Below are 27,747 nucleotides of genomic sequence, written 5' to 3'. Positions count from 1 at the left end.
AGTTTTATTGTTTCATGAAAGTGTTACAACACCAAAGTATCCCAAACACATCAAAGAGATCAGGTTTTAACCTGGTATCAAACCAGGATAAAATTGAAAAAGATAACAAGATCCCTCTGAGACTGATAGGCCTGGAATCTCTGACTCAGCATTACCAGATGTCTCTGTTAAATATTTGCACTAATACTCTGCCTCCCTCTGCTGACAGAATCGCAGCAGTGGCTCCAATTTGCATGAGACTGAGGTTTGCAAACATACTTTAAAGACGTCCATTGTTTTGATAACCGTAAACTTTTTAACTTTTTTTTCTCCACATAGGCTGTACTACCAGGTTTCTGCCCTACATTTTAGTATGTATTCATATGTATGTATTTGTTCAAATGTGTTTGTTGGTGCTCACATGCATGTGTATTTGACACAAATTGCTTATTTGAAAAGATCATTGCTAAGGCTTTTGAGATTATGACAGTTGAACAAAACGTCTGTTTTCTTTTGAGAGAACATAAAATATTACATTAAACTCCAAAGTCACATTTTTCAGTTCAGGTCAATTCAATTTTATTTATATAATGGCAAATCACAACAACAGTTACCTCAAGATGTACTATAAGTTAAAGAGCATACATTAATACAGCAAAAACCAAACAATCAGATGACCCCCTATGAGCAAGCACTTGGAGAAAGTGGGCAGAAAAAACTCAGTTTTAACTGGAAGAAACCTCCAGTAGGAGCATGCTCAGGGAGGGGCAGTCATCTGCTCAGGGCACTCAGGGCATCGTGGGAACCCCCCAGTAGCCCAGGCCTACTGTGCATAACTAAAAGAGGTTCAGAGTCACCTGATCCAGCCCTAACTATAACCTAATAAAAAGAAGGAGTCAAGTTCTATTTTAAAAGCAAACATACTGAATGTTGACTAGTGGGATTTTGTGATGTTACATGCTGTAACCTGAACATCAACAAAGTAGATGTTTGATCCTGGCAGTGTAAGACACCTGGTCTAAACTTTTAAAAGGACAAATGTGCAGGATGTGAATAAACTCTGTATTTAGAATGTTGAAGACTTTCTAGATGGTTCAGTCCAAATGGTACAAACATCAACAGTGTTCCAATCCCACTACAATCTCAGTTGATTTGTAATTTGTAAAATTGCCCAGCAGGCAAATGCAATGTGTTATGCATAACCCCCACTCTCACTCTCTCCGGGCATGCATGCACAAACGTACAGTTAAGTCGAGTCATATCTGGTGTCAGTCAGCCACTCCCTATGAACACTGTCTCAACATGTTCTGTAATAATTAACCAGCTGCTGTGGGGTGCTACACACGCTCACCTCCTGCCACATGCACCGTACTCTGGACCTCCTACCACAAACACACATGTACATTATGCACACATGAGAGCTCGAACATGGAGTGAACTTGCTTCATTCGATAGAAGATTAAAAGATACACTAGTCAGGTAAGAGGAAATTTACTTTTGGTACATCTTTACTTTATACTTTGGTTTGTTAACGTGTTCTTTGCAGCTGTAAAAGAACCAAAGAGTGTCTGGCTTAACAAAATAGAAATGAAATGCGTTACACCTCTTTCTGAGCAACACTTGCCAGTCACATTAAGAAAATAAAAGACTGTAATAGTTGAATTCTTTATATTATTTGTATGAAAAGATACTCATTCTATGTTAGCCACATGGGGTGGACACCAATGTCACAGACTAGAGCTCATGTGACTCGAGTCATACAGTAGCCTGATACAGCACAGTTTATCTGTAGGCTGGAGTAGAACAAACCTGGGTTCTTTGTCACGTTTGCCAAGTTTTGCAGCCCAGGTGCAAGAAACAACCAGAAGGTATATTAAAATGACATAATCAGGTCAAATCTAGGGAGAAACAAAGAGCAAGGGCTATGTATGAAGACAGATACAGAAAGGAGTGGCAAAATGGGGAGGAGCAAAAAGTAAAGTAAAGGAAGTAAAACAAATACATGGATGTGTGTTTGTTTTCTTTGGCCTCATTCCGTTTTTATAGAACCACAGCTGACAATCTGAAAAAGGCTTTTACTGCATACACACACAAAATCATCTGTTCGACCTCCAGATAACATCGTACTAAAAGTAAAGTGAAGCAGTCAACTGTGGCACTGAATTGTGTGAAGTGTATATGCCAAAGAGTTGTCAAAGTTTCCGAGTGATTATCGCATGCTATCAGAACATATGCCCTCTCAAAATATAAATAAATAAATAAATCTATTTCCTGATGGCTTGTTTAGCGGGTTAGCAGAGAGAGGGCTGTAAAGTGCTCACCTACAGCGGGATTTTTACTCACCACTAGCCTCTTGAGAGAACATAAATATATGTCATGGTTCTATTCAAACGTCACATTTGATGCTGGCGATTTCTTTCTTCTTCTTCTTTTTTCTTTTTTTTTTCTGCAAGCAAGATTTACAACTTTAAAGGTCACTTGTCTTCCAGTGGATGTCCACCCTCAAAGCATGCTTTGTATAGACTTTAAGAGTAAACTTTTGATTATAATATGCAAAATATTTTTAAATGAAGAATTAATTCTAAAAATGTATAACTACATTGTAACAAAATGCAAAAAACAAAATTATTTAAAATAATTACATGTTTGTGAATACACTATAATACTGTGAATGTGGATGCTGTGTGAAATGGTGATAAATTGCTGTGCATTCTTTATATCCTTCAGTATATATACAGTAGTTGTTTCCTTTATATTACAAAGGCTTATAAGAGGTCAGTGAAAGAGCTCACATTATTATATGCTAGAGCTTAAATTTTCTGCAGCTTACTACCATGTATCACGTTTTTATGACTAGAAACTGTTCTTGTCGATCACATTAGTGCTGTGATTTCTTAAAGCAAATACCACTGGAATGATTTAACCTTTGCATACTGTTCAGGACAAATTTGGACCATTTCAAGATTAAATATAAAAATAAAATACTTAAAAATGTCTAAATGTCATTATTTTAGCCTGAAGAGTGTCTTGAGAAGTATTGCCATGGCACAGATACAAGGTCTGAAATATGGTTGGATTATGGAGGTCCAAAACCCAGTTAGGGCCTTTCTGTGTGGAGTTTGCATGTTTGACCAATTCCAGAGCACTTGGGTTATTCTGGCTTCCTCTCACAGTCCAAACACATGCCTGTTAGTTTAATTGATAATTCTAAATTGGGCTTTTGTATGAGATATTGCTTGAGCTGCACTATGAAGTGATAAAGTGATATATATATATATATATATATTAATTTTAAATGGTTAAAACAAAACTTGTAGCTAAAAGTGCTTTGAGTGGTCACAAAGAACAGAAAGGTTATATATAAATGAAAGTACATCCTGTGCTTGTTTGTGCTGTGTAACTACAAGCACAAATATCCACAATGCAAGGAAAAAAATCTAAAAATAAACAAATAAGAATATTTTTATACCGCGCAAACTGAGATTAAACTAACTGAGAGCTAAGATTAAAACAGAGCTCATAAGTGGGGTGGTGGGATGATAAGATTAGAAAGGCACGTGACTTACCAATGCTTTGAATGCACAGACTAGTTTGCAATAGGCAAGTTTTTGTTTTTTTATTTTTTGCTTTAAGATTTAATTATAAATGTTTTTTTGTGAAACAAGTGAAGACAATGATTAATGATTATAATAGTTCAACACGGTTATATTTGTTCTTGCGATTTTTAATCTCAGTAAAAAATAAATTACTATGCTTGTAATGGTTAAATCTCTTAGGTGAGATGATGTTCTCAAAAATGAGCGTTATTAGATTTAAAAAATGAAACACGTATTAATCTTAATAGGCAATTTATACATTCTAAAAAGAGTTGCTGATTAAAATTTGTTGGAAACCCTAAACTCTGCATGTTTAAGAGGGAAAACATACAAACTGGTGGAGTTAACTCAAACTCGTAAGCTGGAGTCAGCATGATGAGCATGATAATACTTTTTTTAAAAACAATTTTAGCAAACATTATTATAAAAGTACATTTGCTCTATGCCATGTACTTTAGTACTTCATTCACACAAACATGCCCACCTGGGAGTTGTTACATAGACCCTGGATTTTCAAATGAACTCCAACTCCAAGCTGCTATCATTATGATAACCATTATTATTGTAATTAGTAGGAGGAGGAGTTGTAGTAGTAGTAGCACACGGTTATAAACAACCTACAACTTAACATCACAAAGACAAAGGAACTGATTATGGACTTTAGGAAGCAGGCTCCTCCTCCTAACCCTGTCACCATCAGAGGGGCTGATGTGGAGATAGTTGAGGACTACCGGTACCTGGGGGTACACTTGGATTGTAAACTGGACTGGACCAAGAACACCAATGCTATCTTCAAAAAAGGGCAGAGTCGGCTTTTCCTACTGAGGCAACTCGGGTCCTTCAATGTTGGTAGGAAAATGCTGACCATGTTCTACCACTCGGTGTTGGAGAGCGTCGTGTTCTTTGCAGCTGTGTGCTGGGGAAGTGGGGTGAAGACAGCTGATGCCAACAGGCTGAACAAACTGATTAGAAAGGCTGGTTCTGTCCTGGGTGTCAGACTTGAGAACCTGGAGGAGGTGTCTGAAAGGAGAATGCTAAAAAAGCTTGTTTCTATCATGGACAACCCCTCCCACCCCATGCACGCCCCCATGATGGACCATCGGAGCAAACGCAGCAAAAGACTCATTGCCCCGAAATGCAGAACTGACCGCCACAGTAAATCCTTTGTACCGGGGCAATAAGACTGTATAACTCTTCCTCACTCTGTAGGTGATTTTCCTGAGACGATTACCAATGTTATTCTGTTCCCTTCCAGACCGTGCAACATTACCCAACAGTACCTTATTGAATATTTGTTTCATCCCCCCATCATACGCTGCTACTCCCTTTATTCTATTGCACAATATTGTCACTTTCTAGAATCGCCAGCACTGATAGTTAAGTTATTTATTCACCAGGATATAGTTTTTTTTTGTTGTTTTTTTTGCGCCTGTCCCGTTTGGCTCTTTTGCCATCAGAATTATTGTCTAAAGGCAAAGAAAGATGCCCAACGGATTTACTTTACCAAATTGACCATCTCAGCCTTGCCATAATGGTCCATTTGATTCACCTTTTATTGTTTATTTTATTTTCACTTGTTGAATACGGGACAGACTTGACTGGGGGAAAGAAGGGGAGAAAGAAAGAGGGAAAGAGAAACAGCTGAGAAGAGGGACGGGGGAGAAGGGCAAAAAACAAAAACCAACAGAATGGGCAGAAAAAAAAAAGAGGAAAAAAAATGCATCTATCGATCACCTGGATCACCTGTTGAGAAAGAAAAAAGAAAACAAGCAGAAGAGAACAAGAGTAATAGAATAAACAACATCACAATGATATATGGGAATATGACAGTAAATACTAAATATTAAACATTATTGTGCAGCACATAAGATCAACAGAACACAGTGTGCTTTGAGGTAGGAGCCAAAAAGGGTGTAGTTTGTGGGTGTGATCAACCGTGTGTACACCTGTGAGCATGGACGCGCTTGTTTTTTTAAAAGGTTCCTTCATGTAATGATCTGCTAGAGGGTGTGGGGGGGCCACAGCCCTGTCCTCCAGGGCATGAAGCAGGTATGGAGGAGATCAAAACTCCAGACATCCAGAGGCCCCCAGAACACAAGGATATAGTTATATATATTACTTGTTAGAGTTATCTGATACTATGTCTTGCACTATCCTACTGTATATTACTGTACACTACTATTCTTATTGTATATATTGTATATCTCATGTCTTATTCATCTGTTCCTCTGTCTCTCCTGCTGCTTTGAGCATGTACATGACAAAAGAATTTCCTCGGGATAAATAAAGTTATTCTTATTATTATTATTATTATTCTTAAACATAGTGTTTTCTATCAGAAAAGAGTAAAAAAGAGTCTTTACTGATTCTTTAATATATTAGGGATTGTACATTGTGCTTTACTGTTACAGTGCCTAAATGCAGTTTTACATTAAAGTTTGTTGCCAGATTCAGTCAAATCTTCATGTGCACATGAGATACAAATACCAACGTTTTTCTGTAGAAACTGCGTGCTTAAAGTTTTGTTATTGTTATTGTTGTAGCTGGCACGTCTCCCTGTGCAAGAGGAAACAGTCAGTCAGAAAGAGGAGTGCCGTGGCTTCTGGTATGACAGCTGCTGAATAACTGAGATATTACTTACCAGCAAACAGGCTGAGGCAGAGAAAACCGGTAAGAATGAAAGAAATAGGCATATATGACTGCTGTTTTCAGACTGCTGGGAGTTTTTGCAGGATTCCAGAAAATAACAGGAGAAAGAAGTTTTTGCTTTTTTGTTTTTTTAAATGAGGCAACATGAATATTCCAGCAGTCCTCTTTGTCGGTCACAGACTTCGGCGTCTCTGACCAAAGAATAAACAAATGGTTAGGTCTACACTGTCATCACGGGTTGCTGGGTGGAGTGCTGCTATAAAATCTCTTAGAGACGAGCACAAAAAAGAAAGTAAAAGAGTGAATGCATGTTAGAGAGAGCGAGAGAGAGCAAGAGAAAGAGAGAGAGGGATAAATATAACACATCAGAGAGAGAGACAGAGAGACTGGAAAGAGATATTTAAAGCACAGAAGGAAGAAAGAGGCAGACACAAAGACAGTGAGAAGAGAGGATAGCTCTGACTCACCATGTTAGAGGAGGTAAGACTCGATTTATTTAATTTGTTCTTGGAAACACTGACAGCTGGTTGAGGATTGTAGAAGTGCACTGTAGCTCCCAGTGTCTTTCCTTGCTCAAGTTGCTCATAATGCTGGTTAACTATTTTTATGGAGCCATATGCACTACTACGCAATACTGTTCAACAAGTTGGCAGCATCTGGTGTTAGTCACCTGATTTTACACTCAAGCTTACATGTATATGTTTGAGGGTTTTTTTATAAAGTTTTCATTAACTTTATAAAATTGTTTGTTTGTTTTCACAGCAGTAGATGACCAGACATGAATGAAGCAGCTCTCCTCCCAGTCATCAAGGCAGGGAATGGGAGAACACTGTCCAGGTGAGTTACTTTGTATACTAAATGTCATTTATGTATTCTGTATTTCATGTTCCCTTAAGTGGTTCCAAATAATCTGACAAAGAATACAACATATAAAATAATAAACTAATAAATATGACCTGAACATTGTCGGGCTGTGCTGTGCAAAACCTTGCATTTAGTTTTGTATTAATTTTAGAGCGGAGTTTCTCTCCCTGTTTAATACCTACAACTGCTTCCTGAAGGACCAGACTCAACTTCGCCTCACTTACGCTCAGGTATGATTTAATAAGAATTTGAAATAGGTTTCCATTTTGTTTCCCAATTCTTGGGATATTCACATTGCTAGTTAGCAATGATAATTAATAGGTAATATACAAAAGCACCATGATTCAATGGTTAGTGCTTTGGCTTCCTGGGGTCAAATGCACCTGCCTGTTTAGGCCTGTCTGTGTGGAGTTTGCATGTGTGTGGCTTCTCTCACACTACTCTGACAGAAAAAGATTGTTTGTCCTTGTCTGTGGTAGCCAATAGACTGCAGACCTGAGGCCTGTACTTCAGTGTTAATCCTGGGTTTTTAGTACTGTGAAGGTGGATCACTTCTTACAGGTGTAGATGGTAGCTTACACTGCTAGCCTAACCTGCTCAGGAGCAGGTTATGTTCCACATCATAGATCAACAGGTATTTAACCACCACCTACTAGCCAGTTTTTCCTGAAAATAGCGTCACCATTCCTGGAAGATCTCCCAGACTTCTTTGCACAGAAAGAAGGTGGGCCTAAAGTTCAAGTAGTTTCTAAAGTCTCCGTGTTTCCCCATTGAGCATCAGTATTAAATATAGATTCCTATGCACAAATTTATTCCTTGATTTACTGTTTTCCTGTTCACAGTGAACAAATTTAAAACAGTGTTATTATTCTATAAACTTTAATTTATAAACCTAAAACAAAGCACCCATTTGTACTTGCTGCTCTTACTGCGTATTGCATTTGCTTGTAGAATAAGCCTATTTTTTATATTTATTTGTTATTTTCTTGTTTGTTTCTTAGACCATTAAATAATAACCAATTATAACCCATTAGATTCCCCCATGACATAATGATAGAGCTGTAATTTTGATAATTCTGTTGTCTCATGCAGTCTCCAACTTTATAGCTATATGCAGTCCCGATCAAAAGTTTAAGACCACTTGAAAAATGGCATAGTTGAAAAATTTTGCATAGTTGGATCTTAACTAGGTTCCAAGGTTCCCACTGAAATAGGCTGTTTTAGAGTTGATCAAAAGTTTAGGACCAAACCTCCCCAAAAAAAACCTGTAAACCCCACCAAAACAGAAATCAAAGTTCCAAACATGAACTGAGTATCGAATAGCTCCACCATTATTGTTGATCACTTCAAAAAATTGTTGTGGCATGCTTGATGCAAGCGTTTCCTTGAGGTGAGTGGGAACATTTCTTCATGTGGTGAAGACAGCTGCACGAAGGGCATCTATTGTCTGGAACTGCTGTCCAATTTTATAAACTTCCCTTGCCATCCATCCCCAAAGCTTCTCAACTGGATTTAGATCAGGGAAACACACAGGATAGTCCAAAGAGTGATGTTATTCTCCTGGAAGAAGTCCTTGTCCTGTGGGTGTTGTGTACTGTTGAAAAATCCAGTCGTTACCACGCAGACGAGGGCCATGAGGGATGCTCTCTGCAGCATCTGGATATGGTCAGCAGCTGTTTGACACCCCTGCACCTCCTGAAGCTCCATTGTTCCACTGAAGGAAAAAGCACTCCAGACGTTACGATGCCCCTTCCACTATGGCGTATAGAAAAATATCTCAGGTGGGATCTGCTTGACATGCCACTAATGTTGGAAACCATCAAGACCATCAAGGTTACACTTTTTCTCATCAGAGAATAAAACTTTCTTCGACCTTTCAATGTCCCATGTTTGGTGCTCTTTTGCAAAGTCCAAACAGTCAGTTCTGTGGCTTTCAAGGAGACGAGACCTTTGAAGACCTTTTCTGTTTGTGAAGCCCTTCAGTTTCAGATGCCATCTGATGGTTATTGGGCTGCAGTCGGCACCTGTAATGGCCTTAATTTGGGTCAAGGATCGTCCAGTGTCATGACGGACAGCCAATTGGATTCTCCAGCTCCGTGCTGGTGAAATTTTGGGGTCTTCCACTTGAGTTTTTTGTTCCATAACCCTCAGGATCACTTAGGAAATTCCAAATGACTGTCTTACTGCGTCCCACCTCGGCAGTGATGGCACGCTGCGAGAGACCCTGCTTATGCAGTTCAACAACCCGACCATGTTCAAAAAGGGAAAGTTTTTTTTCCTTTGCCATCAGAACAACATGACAGTGTGACTACCTGACAGAAAATCCACATTTTTGCACAGATTTGGCCTTTTAAAGGCATGTGGTCTTAAACTTTTGATTGGGACTGTATCTAGCCATATAGCTAATAGTGAAGCTTGTTTTAACATGTCTGTGTATGTGTTTCTGTAACAGGAAGCAGATGGCACGGTGGTGGTGGAAGGCATGCTGAATATCTGCTGGGGAGTACGGAGACCAATCAGGCTGAAAATACAGGATGACAAGCAAATGTTTCCATTTGTTCCTAAGACCTCTCCAGATCCCACCAGTCCAGTCAGCCCACTGGAAAGCAAGAGGTTAAAATCAAATTTTGTACAATATTTTTAGTACTGGTGGGAAACAGTGGCTCTGTGGTTGCCACCATTGCCTCACAGCAAGAAGATCCTGAGTTTGCCTCCACCATCTGACCGCGGGCTTTGCATGAGCTCCCTGCGTCTGCATGGGTTCTCCCGAGGTACTCCAGCTTCTTCCCACAGTCCAAAGACATGCAATTGGTGGGGTCAAGTTAATTGGTGACTCTAAATTGGCCATAGGTGAATTAGACTCTAAAGTGAGTGCGACTGGTTGTCTGTCTCTCTCTGTTATTTCTGCTTAAGATTGGCAACCTGTCCAAGGTGTACCCTGCATCTCAACCAGTGGTAGCTGGACTAGGCTTCGGCTCACACGCGACCCTACACACACGACCCTACAGTAGTTATATAGCTAAAGTGTTGCAGGTTTTGTTTTCATAGTCAATCTTTCTTTCAGAGGAATGTCACGATGGGGAGAATATGTTGACCTTCACCAGATAGATGAGATGGTTGAGACACCACAGGAAACAATCAAAAACCCTTTACCAGGTGAACGCTTTTTTCTCTTCACTAGCTCTGTCATTTCTCAAAAATGCTATCTTAACCATTAAATTGGAGTATATTATAGATGTTGTTGGACATAAAATCTTGGCTTATGGATTATCATCAAATCTTATTGTTAGCTTTAGTTGAATGTTATGTCTACTTGTTTACACACATTTAAAACTGTCTTGTTTATTGTAGTTACACCATATGTTGAATGTGAACCTTTTTTCTCTGGGGGTGTTTGCATAATCTAAAGGACCGCCTGTTTATGAGACCTCAACCCTGCGCCCTCCAAAGCAGAAGAATCCAGAACAGGAAGCAGAGTCCAACCTGTTCCGCTGTATGAGTGATGCCTCGCTGGTTAAAAGAAGGAGGAGCACGGGAAAGTCAGCAGCTCAAAGAGAAAAAGAAAGGCAGCATCGCTTTTCAATCAATGGCCACTTCTACAATTACAAAGTGGGTTTCTGCTTAAAACTGCCCTCAGGGCTTCTTTTCTTCATCATGAGTTTAAGGTCAGTGTCGTTTCACTCTGTTCCACAGACCTCGATCTTCACTCCATGCTTTGGTACACCAACTAAAGTTCGTATCTCTAGCAGAATGACCACAAACCAAGTCATTGAACAGCTGCTGCACAAGTTCAAGGTAAGTTTGGTGCCAGAGGACTGGTACAAAAAATTGTTGTAATTTATTTTGTGTACATGCAAGTGCTGTGAAAAAAAGGATTTTCACCTTCTTGAGTTTTTAAAGATACAGTAAGTTTATGAGGTTTTTAATAGACAAAACTCCAATTTTGAACACACACACACACACACACACACACATATATATATATATATATATTGATTAGTGTGTAATTAAATCTTTCAAGAAACTGATTAAACGTAGAAATAATGCATTAAAAATACTTTGTTTTGGGCACCATTTGTGGATGTCGCGATGTTGCGGCTATCTTGAATACAGTGTCCAACATGGACATCACCAGTCCATCCTTTTATGCATGTGACTAGAGACCAGGCACACATATAATGCACCTCATAACTTTTCATTCGAAGGTCACAAATAACTTACACACTGTACCTTTAAATACAAAATGCAGTTTTTAAATGATGATTTCATTTATTCAGGAGGGAAAAAACAGCAACCCAAACATATCTCTGCATTGTCCCCTCTTGTTAAATCATTAATTTTTATTTATTTTTTTGGAATGCTCATGTTCATTTTCAGCAGCCACACCCAGGCCTCATTACTGTCAGACATGTTGAATCAGGTAATCATTTAAATAGAACCTGTCTGAGAAAATGAAACAGGCTAAAGGAGCTCGGAAAGCGACACACATTGCCTAAACCTAACCTACTTAAGAGCAGATAGGAAACAAAGTCAGTGACATCTCAGTATGGAAAGGGTTACAAAGCCATTTCTAAGGCTTTGGGATTCCAGTGAAACAAGGTGATAGCCATTATCCACAAAGGGAGAAAACTTGGAACACTGGGGAAACTTCCCAGGACTGGCCGCCCTACAAAACTTACAACATGAACTCATTCAGGGCATAACAAAAGAACCAGGTTTATATCCTGTCACATCAAAAAAGAACATTATACCAACAGACAATGGTGATAGTGCGATGCTCTGTAGTTACTCACAGAGCAACTACAGAGCACAGAGCAACAGACCAACTCCAGGTCCTTGCTGCTCTAGGACCTGGATGACTTCTTGTAATTAACGGAATCATGAATTCCTGAAGGAGAGGTTTGGATAGCTTTTGTCCCTTAAAAAATGAAATCATGATCTAAAAATTGTAGTTTATATTTGCTCAGGTTACCCTTAAATGAAAATTATGAACACAAATGAATATTAAAATTTGCTTGATGATCTGAAATAAATGAGTGTGACAAATATGCAAAAATCCAAGAAATTAGGAAGGAGTCAAAAAAAAAGAAATCACAGCACTGTTTAGGGAGGGAGGTACACTATATTGGCAAATGTATTTAGTCACCCATATCAATCACTGAATCCAGGTGGTCCAATCACTTCCAGGGCCTCTGGTGGGTAAAATCAAGTCACTAGGCACATAGAGTTCTTCTACAAACATTTGTGAAATAATGGGTTGCTCTCAGGGTTGCAAATATCTTATTAAACCTCATGGATTAAGCATGGGATGTAAATAATGTATAGTCAGAATTCATCAAACCATAATAACTTCATCCAAAAAAAAATATGTATATATTTATATATTTCTTTGGCTGTATGTTCATCAGATACAGAACGATCCCCAGGAATTTGCTCTCTACTGTCTTCATCAAAGTGGAGGTGGGTTCATCTTTTCCACAAGAAATGCAATAATTAGACATAGCACAAGAAAATGCTGCACCAATGTGGCACTTGTGTGCTTTGTCCAGAAAAAAGGAAGCTGAGTAACACAGACCAGCCGTTATGGGAGCGCACACTGCAGGGACCCTCTGATGACATCATGAAGATTTTTTTGATGGATGCAGATGAAGAGGAAGTTAGTGATGATGTGAGTGTAGTAGCCATGCTTTAACTTATGGTAACATAATGTTACCCTTTAAGTGTTTTAAGGTACCTTCATTTACTTCTAATAAGGAGTTTTCTGCTTTTTTTATTTGTTGCAAACTATATGGTAACATATTTTTCTTTGCAGGTAGCTCAATATCTGAACTTAGAGCTTCCAATCCTTGAAAAAGTTTTACAGAAACTCAAAGACGAGGAGAACAGAGAGATACAAACGATTGAGAACAAGTTAGTATACAATTTTATTTGCTTAAACGCTCTTGAAATGCTTTCTCATGAGTGCAATTAAGTTTTGAAAATAGAAAAAATAAATAAAGAGCCTAACGGTGCGTGCTTTACCACTTATGCATGACTACATCTTCCTTTACACCAGTCAAAATGATGTGCATAACCAACATTCACCAGTCACGTATAAAAACTGTAGTAACGTTTGAGGTCAGGTGGTGGCGCCAATATTTAAACTTTCTCATTTATTTTTTTGCTTGCTTATGGTGTCTGTATCTCTCTCTTAATCTATCTATCTATCTATCTATCTATCTATCTATCTATCTATCTATCTATCTATCTATCTATCTGTGTGTGTGTGTGTGTGTGTGTGTGTGTGTGTGTGTGTGTGTGTGTGTGTGTGTGCCAGGTACAAACGCCAAAAGAGAGTCCTGTCCAATATGTTAAACTGTAAGATGTCACGTCCCATTGAGACCAGTGTCTAACAACTCACCTGATTTCCTAAAACAAGATTCAACATTCAGTACAGCACCATTTCCATGTTCAACGATAAAAGATCTACAGAAATATGAGGAATTCTTTTCCCTTGTTTTTTTTTCTTCACGCACTCTTTAATGTTATAATTCTGAATCTCTGATACATGATAAAGATGAACAATTTGGGATATAAAGCATGAGGCTGGTGTATATCCCATACAAAAATAGATCATCCTTCCAGTCTTATGTGTCTTTTTCTATTTTAAACTGTAAAATAAATTAAAGATGCAAATGTAAGTTGCTGCCAGAAATTGTAGTTCACTGTGTCTGTGAATAAATATGGGACCAGCATGGCCACTTCTGTTTGTGCTTTCTGTTTGCTATGTTTGAGTTATGTGTGCCACTGGAGCTTTTCAAGGGTTAATTGGACTCTGCTCAAGGTTTCTATTTTTTTTTATCAATGATCAATATATGTGTATATAGACTTTTGATAAAACTATATTGATTGTTAAAAACCTGCTGAAACCATAGTGAAATTATGACCTTTACTCTTTTTTCGTGTACTTTGTTATTTTATATGTGGTTGAGTTGGATGGATTTTATTGCTGATTTCTGGTATTTATTTTCCTGGTTTGTAATAAAGTGTTGATTGGCTCAATGACCACAATGGAAATAGTTCTTGTATGTGGTGTTCGTCAAATTTTAATCCAGACAAAACTTTCCTTGAGTCTTAGCATTTGCACGTTCCTCAGACTCCTGCATTTTCCTCTCTACGTAGTTTTCCCAGTGTGTTTCTATCTCTTCCATGAGAGTCTGCATAATACTTTGTACTTACTGTAGGCCTCTGTTATTTTGTTTCTCTGCCTCCACCCTTTTTTTTTTATTTGTTTGCCTTCATCTGAACCTCTCAAAGTGGCTGGTGGTTAATTTGTCACTTAGTCACTCTGTGCAGCCAAACATCGTTCCAAAGATGCCACACATGACAGGTTGAAAGTGGGGGAAATATGTCTAAGATGAATCATAAAATGACGACAATGCCACTTTAATTAAATATAGCAATCATCAACAATGGTACAAACAAGATGACAAAGAGTGAGTACAATAATAAGCTACTTTAGGGGACAGATAATAGGAAAACTGGATGACAGGAGATAAAACCAGTAAATAAAAGTCCTCTCTCATTTTGCTTCTCTGTGTCTGTGTGTGAAAGATGGGAAAATGCTTACAGATGGAAAACCTTGTCTTAATAGTTAAATAATGAATGTGAAATGAGGTGAGCACTGCAGTTTAGAGGCAAAGACTTTGTAATGGCTTGCCAGCCCACCAGACAGCCTTATATTACTAAGCAATTTTCCTTTGCCATGATGAATGACTAAATGAGAATAAACAGATGTTTTATTGTAGGATAGAGTTTCCATGTGCACCAGTTTCCAAATGGTAGACTTTTAAGAAATGGAAAATGAGTGTTCCCAGTGGCACAGTTTTGCTGTTCCATCATGAAGGAAGTCCATAGATGTTAGCTGTGCAAGCCCCAGAAGAGGTTTTACATTTCTGTTTTTGAAAATTGGGTTTTACTCAAGAGGAAGAATGTATTCTTATCCACTAAATGCAATTTTTCATTTAGTTCATTCATTTAATTTTCTTTTTTTATTAAAAAAAAAAACCATACAAGTTTGTAGTTTTAACTGAGATAATATTGTACATGCAGAGCAAATATGTGATCTATGTAAGTGTCTGACAACTCTGGGTGTAAGCCACAGGTTTAAAGAGTGAGAGAGAGAGAGAGAGAGAGAGAGAGCATTTTAGCAATACAGATAAATAGATTATTAGTTGGGTTTATTAGCTCGTTTAACTGCCCATTAACAAACATGCACAAATGTCTAACCGGCCATCCACATGATAGCAAGGTCAAACTGGTTCATCAGAATTGAGAAGAAAAGTAATGGTTTCTCATTCCAGATAGATGCACACCAATGATTACAAACACACACACACACGTGTGTATTCGGAGACTCTTCTTTCTTCTTAGACTGATCTTGTAGTAAGTAAACACGACAGTAAACCATTAAATTCTTATTTTTAATCTCTAATGTGCTATTATTGAGTGACTATTTAAGGAGGACCTGACATGATGACAATCAAGGTCAGCTTTTGTTATATAAAAAAAATCTCTCATGAATCTTAGTTTGTATTAAAAAGCTAGTAAGATGAGACAATAAAAATGAAAACGAAAAAATGAAATTCTTCAATATTCATGTTTTATTTTACTGCTAAAGATTCATTTGTGTCTCTGGAGGTGCGTCCACAAAAGAAAGGTGATTGAATATTCTGATCATGGGTCTTTAACTCATTTTATGACTCCGTGCTTCTTCATGTTGGATAACTGAATCATTTAATTTTAGACGTGAAGTTTGAGGACACTCAACATTTAGGCTTAATGTCTAAAATTCTGGCAGCCAACAAAGGTAATCTTTATTTATTCAAAACAAAATGTTTCAGCTGCATCCTTAACTGCCCATACCATGCCTGTGGGCAGTGGCTTACAACCTACAGTGTTATTTTGCATTAAAAGTTAATTATTATACATATTGGCTGCTCAGATGAGATTTATTTCAACTTGTTTGAGGTTAATGATTCCCCCCTTTATGGATTCAGATTTATGTTGAATCTATGGAAGAAAAGGTTGCTAGTAGTTTCATTTATAAATCGAATTTCAGAACAATACCTAGAAAGTCTGACCATCCCATTATATTACATTTGGTTAAAATCTGATACAAAGGTCACAGAGAACTTGGACTGAAAACAGGACTGTCTCCAAAAATACCTCTGAGACAAAACAAGCTCATATCTCTGAAATGAACAATGATAACTGTTTTTATTCTTTGTTCAATACAGAATGCATTCAACTTGCATAAACAGGATACTGCCAACTTACACACTATATGACTGCTCCTCTGTGATGTATCATGGAAGGTAAGATTACTTTCTATCAATAACATAACTGTTTCCAGAAAAGTACCAAAATGGTTTTGCTATTCTTTTTTTTTTCTTTTTTTAAAGAAGTACCTCTGTTTATGAGTGTAATGGTAGCTTGCCTAGCTGCTAACTGTTACATTATTTTCTACGTGGCAAGTTTCTGACTTCATCTCTTTGCATGTTGGTGTTGGGTGTGTATAGTACTGTGGTAGCAGCATCTGAATCACATTACTCTTTAGCAGGAGAAAAATTAAATATACACTGGATTTTGGTTTATTCCTAGTTGTTTATGAATTTTAAGTGATGAAGTCATTTCTTAGGAATGACTTTGCATGAGTGCCTGGAGAAGAAACCATTACTGCCATTCCCGATCATTCTGTGCCAATAGGACAAACAGACAAAATGTCTAAGATTGATATAGAAAGGATCAATAAGTTGTACAAATGCAGTGAGTACAAAAGGCATGGAAGAGACAACCCACTGTTTCCTAAAATGTATAATGAAATGTGTTTCTCATTCCTCATGTATTTTTTCATTGGAAGATATTTCTACAGAAACAGGTGTAGGAGATGTTATTTCCGAATGTCAAATCATTCTAATGACTCATTTCCTATCCTTCTTTTCAGACATTTGACAGAGCATGAAGAGAGATTGACTTGTGAAAAACTTCATGACAAAATGTCTAATCAGCTGATTTAGCTATAAAACAACAACAACAACAACAACAAAAACCATCAGTTAGATAAACATGAATAAATCATGAACACTTTGACTCTTACCTGCATGCATATGATTGAGTCTATTCTAAATAGCCCACAGTAATAACTAAATAACTGAATCAAGTTGACATTTTGCACAAATGGCACACACATATTTTTTTTAAGCTAAAGTAAAATAGAAAAAGAAGGCATTTCAATCCATGAACCACAACCATGGTAAACCAAATTATAATTGCATTCTGGCAAACCTTTTTAATCTTTATTTCAAATTTATGATTTGTTCATTTTGAACAATCCTCCACATCCACCATGTTTAATGTGCTGCATTACATAGTATTGAAAATATATCTAAATTACAAAGACAGGAAATAAGAACACAGAAATTTGCCATGGCGATAAGCCTACAAAAGCAATTCAAATTAAAGCTGTTCAAAGTTTAAACACTGTCTTTAACTTTCCTGCACTTTTGTTTCTGCAGCTCGTGTTTGTTGTTGCGGGGGTTGTAAGTCACCACAAAGCGGCACTTCAGATGCTGTGAAAGAGGAAACAACAATGAGCATTACATGAGAATCAAAAGGGAGCGTTTCTCTAGATTTCTGTTTTTAACTTAATATTTATTAATATTCAGCTTTTCACTTTTTTTGCTTTGGAAAAAAATATTGTTGAGAGACTTTACAAACTATACAGACTTTTACAAATGCAGACAAAGAAAACATTCACCTTTTTCACAGCACTGCAGCTCTTCAAGTCTTGGTTTTCAGACTTGGGACACTTGGTTTTTCCCATGACTGCATCAATCTTATAGTCGATTGTATTGGTCACCTACAAACATCAGCATACATAAATGTATATTTTACGCTGTAGTGGGATTGCAATAGTAAAACGCTGATTCATTTTGTTTGTGAAAGCTGATTCTAACCTGACTCTGAGCATCAGTCACTTCAATCAATTTGAACATTTTCTTGCCCTTGGGCTTTTCATTGAACATCTTCACAGCATGTTGAGCTGCCTCCTGAACCTCAGCTGAATCTGGATTCCTTTTAACCCAGCCACCCAGAAGAGGCTTGTTTTCTTTGATGAAATTAAACACACGAAAACACACAAACATTTAATTTACACAATTTCATCAAGATATCACATCAATGATTAAAAAAATGATGAATGGATATTATTATGAGGATGCATTTCCTTATTGCACTAAACCGTGTGCCACTTAATGCATCTGCCAATTTAGGAAATTATTAAAAGTGCTTACCTTAGTAATCCTCTTATATCCTAATATTAACTTGGATCTGCTTCCATTTGCAAAGTCATACACTATGCCGAACTCCATATTTTAGTCCAGAAACCACAAAACCCTGCACTGAGCTCGTCTTATACTGCCAAACTACACTGACTTCTAGGCCAAACCAAGCATTGCTCATTGCTCTATATGCAGATGCAGCCGACTTCTCATCTTTTCACTGCTCCACCCTCTTACTTTAAATAAGAAGTGAGCTTCTGATGTTGTGGAGATTAAACTTTGGAATATTCTTCTTTGGCCTGTCAGATCAGCTTAATCAGTGTTTTGTTTCAAATCACTCCTGAAACTAATTTCTCGAGGCTGACTTTCTTTTAATCTTTCCCCCATTATTTTTCCCCTTAATGTACATCTATTTGAGTACTCGGTGAGTAAAACAATGGTTTTCATCTTAACAGATTTAGCAAGGAGTTGCCCTTAAAACACAAGTTAAAGTTACACGCAAGGAAAAATGCAATTTTGTCAAATGTATGTCTGAAAACAAACACTCCAAAGTTATGAAAATGATAAATCACATTGCATTCCAAATTCTGCGTAAATTGCATCCATGCTGCAGATTTTACTGCACTATATATAATCTTCCTTACATACTAAGTACTGGTACTGAGTTTTCCTGATGGATTACTCGTTTATTATTTTTATTCCTTAACACTCTGCAGCTACAACTCCACCATGCCAAATTAAACAGCACTTGAGCAAATACATCTGTATCTGTCTTCTCACTAAGGTAAACATGACTCACTGTAGCCAACCAGACTGCAGTACAGAGTCATCAAATATGGTGCCATTTTGGTGCCGTTTTGACTTTCAAAGACTTACTAAGAGGCTAAATGTAAGCTCCCTGACTGTATGAATGGTTTTAAACAATGTTATTTATTACCATCCAAAGTATTCTGACCATATTCTGCCATGCTGAGAAATCTGTAATGCAAGACCTGACACAGAGACACTGAAGCTTCAGCTGTCACTACAACTGCTATTTTATTCAGCATTTGCACACATTCTAACACTTTGTTAGCCCAGTGCATAACTTCACTCATGGTGCAACATCTCATTTCCACAACAACAACTGTAAGCCATTAAAGAACACAGTAGCATTGGAAGAAACAAGCGTATAACAGCTACGCAACCATAATAGCAAACACAATTCCCTTAAACTCCAACAAACACGACATCCAAGGAGCACAACAGAAGATCACATCTAGCCTCTCTCATCATGCCACAAAAATATTTAATGACTATCATATGTTTTTCACTATTAGCATTCGTATCTTTCTGTATTTTGTCTTGTTATTACCCTGGGTTGGTATCTGCATTTTGTTATTGTATCTTTTCTTCATCATTTGTATAAAAAAAATACAGATGTGTATATGCACATTTCATCTCATCCTTTCTTTAATTCTGCGATAGTAGGCAATTTACTAATACATGTTTTTCATTGTGGCTAAATGTCATATGAATACACAAAGTCAAAGTAGCTGAATTGCAAATGTTTTGTCTGACTCGTTTCTAGACTGATAGTCATGGTTCTGACACAGATGTCTACGCTCCAGTGCAGTCATTGTTATATACCTCCATTGTACTTTATAAGAATGGCTCCCAATTCAAGCCCAATGTTGTTTACTGTCACCACATGTTGAGGTACTAATCAGAATCCAAGAGACAGATTCTGTCGACCCATTTAAACTAATTTGTTGAAATAGATGGATGCCTCTCATAATGTATTTAGATGAAGTTTAAATTAACATAATAATATACTGATGGCTGTTTTTATCCATGTAGGATTTGCATCTAAAGAGCAAGACTAATTCAGTTCTGTTCAACTGAGTTTTATTTATATAGCCCCAAATCACAACAACCAGCCAACACTGCATGCATGATCCGTTGGGTCTAAATGGGCACTGAATTGGGATCAGACAGGGAAAAGAAAAACAACCTTTTTTAGGATCAAGTGCATTTAAAATGGGTTGACTTGAAAGGAAATGTGTCCTATGGTTGGAAATCATGGACAGTATATCTTTATTGGGTTGCTTGATTGTACATGCTGGGCAACACGAACAGTTTTGGAGCAACATGATGCTGCCAACCAGACAAGATTTTGTTTTTCAACTAAACACCGCATGATTTACAACAGCATAACTAACTGTGTAATAAAACAGTCCTGTTGCTAAACTGGCCAGAACCCATTGTTACTCATTGGAAACATTGAACACATTTTCTTTTAAAGGAGGACAAATGACATCCATTATCTGACAAAAATAGACAAACATGATTTCAACAAAATTCCAGCTGATCTCATACAGTTTTGTTAAAAGGACAGATGTTACAACATAGGGTTAAACATCTGCAGATCCCAGCTCTTTCACAAAGCATGTTGCTGGTATTGGTTTTAAAATCAGCGCATACTTTAAGGAAACAATCAAATATTTTTTAACTAGATATTTATGTGATCTGCAAATATTTCACATATTTATTTTACACAGCTTCTTAACATTTTTGCAAATGTCCCTGTTGGAAAGTGATATTTTTTCATGAATTTATATATCCAGTGTAAGGCTCTTTTGAAGCACAATAATAAATACAGCCACTTCAGTTGTCATGAAACTTCACATTTAAAAAAAATAATGTGCGTGTATTAGATAGTATTTCTGCAGTATTGCCCCCAAAATTTCAGAAGCTATTTTTTCTGGCTCGCTTGCCTATGACATTACTCCACATTTGCTTTTGCTTCTTATATTTCTTATCGATATAATTACTTACCGGCTTCCTCCACAAGCTGATCTCCCAAGCCCAGCTGGATAACTGATAGGCATATCAGCAGTGACAATGGAAGAGACATCTTTATACACCAAACTCTGCTGTGCTCCTCACAAGAGAAAGACTGGTTTCCAGAAAAACACTTCAGATGAGCAGAACAATTTACTTGCCAACCAACTTGCAGATGTCCCACTCGATTTGGTCTGTCCAAGTCCACAAAGAGAGCACTCAAATGAGGACAGAGATAAAGAGGATTTACTCTAGAAATGAAACTTTAAATAATATAGCTGAAAGGAAAAAAGTACAAAGTACTATATATAATCCATATAGATTATCCATCCGAATAGTTTATGCTACAAAGAAAGTGGAAATATAAATACCTTTTTGTTAAAGAAGTTGAATACTGGTGAGTGCTGGAGCAACAGAGGGTGAAACAGAGAAATGTGAGGCAGGAGAGTGAAAGAGGGAGAGGGTGGTGTCAGTGAATGCCTGTGACTATTCAGCCTTTCAGCTGTGCCCTGTATAACAAGCCAGTGAAGACCACACCCAGCTAATACCACATATGACTGCATGCATAGATTTAACCTAGGGTGTGAATGCCAGAAAAGAAATATTCAAGTGGAAGAGTCAGTTCAGATAGGTGTCTGACAGGCATTGTTGTGTGTATGTGCGCGCTCTGTTGTTTCTCTTTGAATGCATCATGTGGGTGTGTAGTCTGTGTCTATTTAGATTTGCACATTTCCATCTTCTCATTTTGTTTTAAAGCACTGAATAAGCCACTTTGTGGAGATCCAACACAAGCCAGATGATGACATCAGTCGGCATACAGTGAGTAACAGTGAAAACCATGGCACACAGCAAAACCACATCAGGTCCAAAATATCTCTTATCATGGAACAAACTGTTCTGAAAGTTTTGAATAGATTTGCCAATATAAGCAAGTGGAATATGCTAAGATTACTCAGTTAGTGAGCTACACCAAGTAAAAAAAAGAAAGTAAAAGAAAGAAGGAAAGAGTGACATCTTGTTTTGTTGTTCAAGACAATTATAAACAATATCCAGTGATTTTCATTGGATATCAAATAGTGTTGCTTTTACCAGCCTCAGGTCAGACATCAGAGAAAATTCAGAAAGTGCATTAAATTCTAATTTATACAAATGGGAAATCACAGTATTTATAATCCTCATCACTTATGGGAGGCTCAGTTTGACAAAAACCTTGACCCAGGCTGAAATATTAACAAATATTTAAGATGGTTCAGTCAAACAACTCACAACTTTAAATGATTTATTGCAACAATAGAATAATTACAGTTCTGAGCTCATCACTCTGACAGCGTGTTATATATAAACATGTAGTATGATGAGTAAATATGCCCTTAGAGAAAACTGGAAGGGTGTGTGTGTGGAGCCCCTATGGCATATTGCATCTGTGCTAAGGGATTGTCTGGCTTTTCCTTTTGCACCACCACCAGGTTAAAATGCCTAAAAGCATAGGATATACTGACAGAAATCTTGGGACACACATTGCTGTATATCAGAGAAAGATTGCGATTACTTTTGGTAGTGGTATGCACAAGTTACAACTGTGCACTGGTGGTAGAGCTCAAAAACACAACGAGGTAAAGACTTGGTTGTAAAATATGTGTTGCTAAAATCTAATAACTGACTGCATATGAACTGAGGTTTAATGTAATCTTACTGAGAGACAGCGAGCAGGCCAGCACTGGTGGATTTACACTGGCTTGCTTGAGTATTTGTGTTAAAGTGTGGTAAACTGTGGTATACAAAATGTGGATGATGTACACAGTCTATAGGACTGATCCCGTTCTTATTTTAAACTTATTGAACTCTGTAATGAGTTAAAAGGCCCAGCAGAGGGAAGCAATACCACAGAACATAAAGCAACAAGTGGTTGACTTTTTTTTTTATATAACTGTAGAGAAATAAGGTAAAGTTTTCTTTCTTTAACATTCACTTCATTGAGATGCTCTAGTGCTATTTCACATTATGAGTCCTGAGTGCTTAAATGTAAGCTCTATGTAAGAATTTGAGTTTGAGAAACTGAATATAGATTATTGGTCGTCGTCAACAAATAATAGCCTGCATAATATATTTAAAGTCTACACTTACTTTAAAGTTTGTATTACAAGGTGCATTACTGTAACAAAATTAAAGAGAAGACACTAGTATAATTTCAATCTAAATTTGAATATGTTTATCATAGAAACAGATATTTAATTGCTAACTTGAAGCCTAGTTTTCGGATGCATGAAAATACAGAAGTGTCACAACAGATGGCTAAATGAGCTACGGAAAAAAGACCCAGATGAAGGACGGACACATACAAACCAATGAGACAAAAGATAAGGCAGATGGGAACAGAGTGACAGGTACATTTCGTCCAGCAGTAGTAAGACAGATGCCAGGCAAGATAATAGACTGGAAGATACAAACCACACAGATGGATAGGTCATCAGAAGGCAAAAGTAGTACACTCCAACAATGCCACAAACTGCTCTTTCAAAAGTATGAAAGATTTAAATTAACAAACACAATTTAAACAAACAGTGAATGCTCATTTTCAGGAAAGCAGTATTTTTGTAAAGCTTGTAGTGATGAGGAATTCACTTCACAAGTGTTCTAGGACAAACATTAAGCAGGTACACTCTATAGGAGAGAAAAAAATCTCATTGCAAATATGTAAACACTGGATAAGCTGATAAATTAAGATGGACAACCAGACTCTTTCATATCTCTTTTACGCATGCTTGGCAATCACTGCTCTTCTGCTCCTAATGAGATGTTAAAATGTAACTCTTCCAAGCTGCAGCTAAAAAGGTCAGGGTCAGTAAGGGGGGCTGGCTGAGCTTTTGGAAATTGGAAATCCCCTTTTCAATGGAATAATTGATGTCACCCTTGTATGCCTGATGAGCGGACTGGAATCCAACTGCCACAGTTTGCACTCTAATTGTTCTTGACTGTTAATCATAAAACTGAACGAAAAGCTGCACAAGTGGCTGTTTTATTCTCTGTGGAGGAGATCTAGGTGAGAGGTCAAAGTTAGTTTACAGGAAAAAAGAGTGTAAAACAGACTTTGCACGAGAATTTGTTATGTCAGAAAGCTGTTTTGTCATGTGGTAAATCTGTCCCTGTGACAAGCAGTGGTTTTTTTTAATATACTGCATTAGACCAACAGATGTGTTTTTCCACCTCTACCATTCATGGGGGAGGCGAAAAGGGAATTATTTCCAATAATTAGCTGTTACTGTCATGTAATTTATTGCTGCTGAAGCCCAGAGTACTGGAACCATTAATTGGTTTAATGTGTTATTTACTCATTAACAAACAGGTAAGCCCTAATATAAAAAGAAATAAGTAAATCAGTGGTGCACTTGATGAGACGGGATCAACATTTTAGCTGGAAACCTGTAAAAGGCTGTTTTGCTTCCATCATTATAGACATGTTCAGTTACTTTGACACATAAGAGCTTATTCATGTCTAAACAAAACATTTAGCTAAATTAAATAAAATAAAAACAGAACTAACGTAACAATATTATGCCTTAAAAATAAATCACCTTAAATAAAATTAATATATCCTGTGAAAATCTTTTGTCAGTTTGGTGAAATCTGTAATCAAAACCTGCCTGTATGCAGCATTACTTTGCCATTGAAAAGTGTTGTGCTTTTATTGTTTATATTGCAATAGCTATTCCGACTACCTATACCTATTTTATGCTATGTGCATAAAAAAAAATAAACAGGTAAACCATGGAAAAAAATTTATATACATAAATTTCATTAGAAATTAAAAGAGGCAGCTTTTATAAGTACATTTTTTAAAAAGTTACAACTGCCTGAAGTTGAGTTTTGATTATTTTCCATTTTTTTATAGTAGACACACATTTGAAATAAACCTGCATACATTAAAAACAGACCAAAACATTCAGACTTTCATAACCCTGCTGTTGGAGACCTCGCTCTGTTTTTCATCCCGCATTCCTCATTAGACCTCAAACCTATAGCTCAGCCTCCATAATCTCTTTACAGTTAGGGGCCGCCCACTCAGTCAGGTGATTGACATCCGCCGCCTCCAATGGCGCAGCAGCCCACTTTCCGGCCTCGTTCCTCTCTCCTCCTCCTGGTTGCTGTCCGACTTTGTTGCTCTCTTGCCCCGCTACTTCGTGTCTAGTGTCATCGGTGAGTCGAGGAACAACTCGTTGAGGTACCAGCCATGGAAGGCGACAATATAATAATGCCTGTTTGACTCGGGGATAGTTTCCAAGGTAAGTCCGGCCATTTAAAGTGTTTAAACCGGGCGGGAGAGGATTAGCGGCTAGTAAACTGCCTGTGTGTGTGAGGGGTGGTTGGTGAGGGATGTGGGGACGAAAAGTTTAATCCGCCTCACTACACGGGACAGGAGGGAATGAAGGGAAATGTACTCTACTGTTGTTCACATTGGGGACTTGTCGTACTAGCCTCAATGTGGATCCCTGTTTAGGCTGTTAAACATCATACCACAGTCTTTTTTTTCTCTAATTGTATTTTAACTTCATGCCTTGTAATTATGGGTAAAAAGCTGGTGGTACCCTGGACAAAAAGCACTGGTTACAATGTGTTGTTCTTTTATTATTGATAAACTGAACATGGCTGCTTTTTTGTTTCCACTGTTAATTAAATGTCTTTCTGTTGCTGTGTTTTAGTTTTAGATTTCATTTAAAAATGATGCAGTGAGAACAAGGTGCTGCATGATATTTAAATGTGTAAATATTGTTGTGATGGGTGGATTGTAGATTGGTGTGGTTTGGTTCTAGTGTACTTTTTGTATTATTGTTGTGGAAAGCGTGCTTGTGATTCGTGTAATTATTTTCTAAATATAGTAAAATAGTGTGATTAATGTAAAGAAAAATACTTTCACTGGCTTTCATTGACATGCTTTGGTTCCAGTTCTGAAAACCAAGCACGGGAACTCACTTGGCAGAGTATAAATGAAGCGTTGAAATCATGGCCACTGAAAGCACTTGTTGATGTAATAAACAAGATTAGTCTTCATCCTGCCCTTTGTTGTTGTATATTTATATCTGCAATTAGTTCAAGTTCCAGGTCAATAGCAAAAGCTAACGCTCTGAGAACTCAATCAGAAACAAATACTTACTATAATGCATAAGCAGACAAAAAGAGAAAAAGATGACAGAGACACTGGGATGGGGTCTCACTGCAGATGTGCATTCCTCTATCCAGTGGAGTGATCAAGCTTTTAAATAGAGCTCAACAGGAATGCAAACAGATGAAGCAGAATGATGAAGCCTGGAGGTGTCTCAGGAGTAGGAAAGGGAAGGAAGGTGGGAAAAGAAATCGGAAAAGCAGGCAGCGAGCCTTTTGCTTGAAATTAGCCGTTTCTTGAATGTTGCCCCGCTAAAATGAAAATGTGGGTCAAAGTTCATGCTGTAACATCTGTCTTTATGAGCTTAAAGGCTTTAAGAAACTCATAGTTGCCCACAGTGTAAGCAGTACTTCTGTATCAGTGGAAACATTTGAACCTTGCCAATAACTTTGTGTATTCCAGCATCAGTGTACGTCTGTGATTCTTTAAAGAGGTGGATGCAGCGAAAAGTAGGATCAGAGTCCACTTTTATTAATCAAGGATTGCACTGGCTCAAGTACATGGCCCTCAACAAAAATAATTTTTACATGTACTGAAAACGAGGAATAACTGTAAGAGCTGTTGAATCGGTTATGATTTGTAGAAGTTCCGTGTTAAATTCTTGGAGATAGTTTTCAGGAGTCTTAGTACTATATGTCAAAGACAGTAACAAGACAAAACTGCATCTGCTTTATTGGCTACTATTATTATTTGAATTTTTCAGATATCTTGTATTTTCAGAAAAAAAAAAAAGACTTCTCATTAGTATCATTCGTCATGTTGTAAATTGTCTTTTGACTCTGCATGCTGTGTCTGCCTGTCAGTTTGCTGCTGGAACACGTGAATGTCCCCAATGAGGGACAATAAAGGATATTTCTATTCTAATTTCTTGTGAGGCGGAAGCAACTGTACTGTTAGCTACAGTTGGCCAATAGGAGTCCATTTTTTCACTTCACTCCCATGTGGCAGTAAAACAGAAAACCGGGGTTGCTTAAGCCAGTCTTGTGATGTTAATTTGTCCCAGGTTTTCAGTGGTTCCCTGTTTGATTGCTGTTTATTTTTCTCCTTTAAAATCCATTCACCTAATTCTATGCAGAGAGACAGATCGTGTAATTGTTGTTTTGTCGTAGCCAGACGCACAATGGGCTGTGTCGAAAGAGAAGCCAAACACCTGGCGTAGCATGCGTGTCACTTACAGCAGTGTTTACTGTTTTTCATTCGGGAGGATGCATCTCAGTTTGGACACCTTTGCGAAGAACCAGATTTCTTGACCACTTCACCACTGTGAAACTAAATATACACTGACTAAGAAAAACGAGGCACACCGGGCACCTTGTTGTTTACCTCTGGGATGTTGGGCTACCCACGGATTAAAGCC

General features: G+C 37.6%; 3 protein-coding genes across 12 annotated transcripts in view; 2 read left to right on the top strand and 1 right to left on the bottom strand.

The window, feature by feature from the left end:
- Window positions 1–1,300: 1,300 nt before the first annotated feature.
- Window positions 1,301–14,652, top strand: rassf6 (Ras association domain family member 6). 7 transcript variants are annotated; one of them, XM_040053265.1, is made up of 12 exons: window positions 1,302–1,458; window positions 6,119–6,245; window positions 6,990–7,061; window positions 7,240–7,318; window positions 9,541–9,701; window positions 10,153–10,244; window positions 10,498–10,697; window positions 10,782–10,883; window positions 12,497–12,548; window positions 12,638–12,756; window positions 12,901–12,998; window positions 13,405–14,652. In XM_040053265.1, the coding sequence occupies exons 3-12, from the start codon at window positions 7,003–7,005 to the stop codon at window positions 13,478–13,480; spliced, it is 1,038 nt and encodes a 345-aa protein (XP_039909199.1). In that variant the 5' UTR covers window positions 1,302–1,458; window positions 6,119–6,245; window positions 6,990–7,002; the 3' UTR covers window positions 13,481–14,652. The 7 variants fall into 7 exon arrangements, 6 of the variants coding, with proteins under 6 accessions (XP_039909199.1, XP_039909198.1, XP_039909202.1 ...); XM_040053264.1 differs by having other exon boundaries at window positions 6,987–7,061; XM_040053268.1 differs by lacking the exon at window positions 6,119–6,245.
- Window positions 14,653–16,327: 1,675 nt separating this feature from the next.
- si:busm1-57f23.1 (uncharacterized protein LOC368621 homolog) lies at window positions 16,328–21,737 on the bottom strand. Of its 2 annotated transcripts, none has more exons than XM_040053271.1 (5): window positions 21,604–21,737; window positions 21,227–21,426; window positions 18,086–18,237; window positions 17,887–17,988; window positions 16,328–17,698 (listed from the first exon to the last, which is right to left on the bottom strand). In XM_040053271.1, exons 2-5 carry the CDS (start codon window positions 21,303–21,305, stop codon window positions 17,603–17,605), a joined length of 429 nt encoding a protein of 142 aa, XP_039909205.1. In that variant the 5' UTR covers window positions 21,306–21,426; window positions 21,604–21,737; the 3' UTR covers window positions 16,328–17,602. The 2 variants fall into 2 exon arrangements, with proteins under 2 accessions (XP_039909205.1, XP_039909206.1); XM_040053272.1 differs by having other exon boundaries at window positions 21,227–21,450; window positions 21,604–21,727.
- Window positions 21,738–25,343: 3,606 nt separating this feature from the next.
- il11ra (interleukin 11 receptor, alpha) overlaps window positions 25,344–27,747 on the top strand; it is a 54,181-nt gene continuing 51,777 nt past the window's right edge. For 2 of the 3 annotated variants that reach the window (XM_040000228.1, XM_040000227.1), the window contains exon 1: window positions 25,344–25,512. The gene's annotated coding sequence lies outside the window, so the exon portion shown is untranslated. The remainder of the gene's footprint in view (window positions 25,513–27,747) is intronic. The other variant, XM_040000226.1, reaches the window with a different exon arrangement.

This window comes from Simochromis diagramma, unplaced genomic scaffold (assembly GCF_900408965.1).
Source record: "Simochromis diagramma unplaced genomic scaffold, fSimDia1.1 OVJJ01000596.1, whole genome shotgun sequence".
Classification (NCBI taxonomy): Eukaryota; Metazoa; Chordata; class Actinopteri; order Cichliformes; family Cichlidae; genus Simochromis; species Simochromis diagramma.
The sequence above is the reverse complement of the archived record's forward strand: the minus strand, read 5'-3'. Positions and strand labels throughout refer to the sequence as shown.

Coding starts and splice junctions, on each gene's coding strand:
- rassf6 (XM_040053268.1), top strand. CDS start 7,003: ATGAATGAAGCAGCTCTCCTCCCAGTCATCAAGGCAGGGAATGGGAGA. Junction 10,884..12,496: donor AGCTGCTGCACAAGTTCAAG/GTAAGTTTGGTG, acceptor TATGTTCATCAG/ATACAGAACGATCCCCAGGA. Junction 12,549..12,637: donor CTGTCTTCATCAAAGTGGAG/GTGGGTTCATCT, acceptor TGCTTTGTCCAG/AAAAAAGGAAGCTGAGTAAC.
- si:busm1-57f23.1 (XM_040053271.1), bottom strand. CDS start 21,305: ATGTCTCTTCCATTGTCACTGCTGATATGCCTATCAGTTATCCAGCTG. Junction 18,238..21,226: donor TCAGCTTGTGGAGGAAGCCG/GTAAGTAATTAT, acceptor ATTTCATCAAAG/AAAACAAGCCTCTTCTGGGT. Junction 17,699..17,886: donor GCTGCAGTGCTGTGAAAAAG/GTGAATGTTTTC, acceptor CCTCTTTCACAG/CATCTGAAGTGCCGCTTTGT.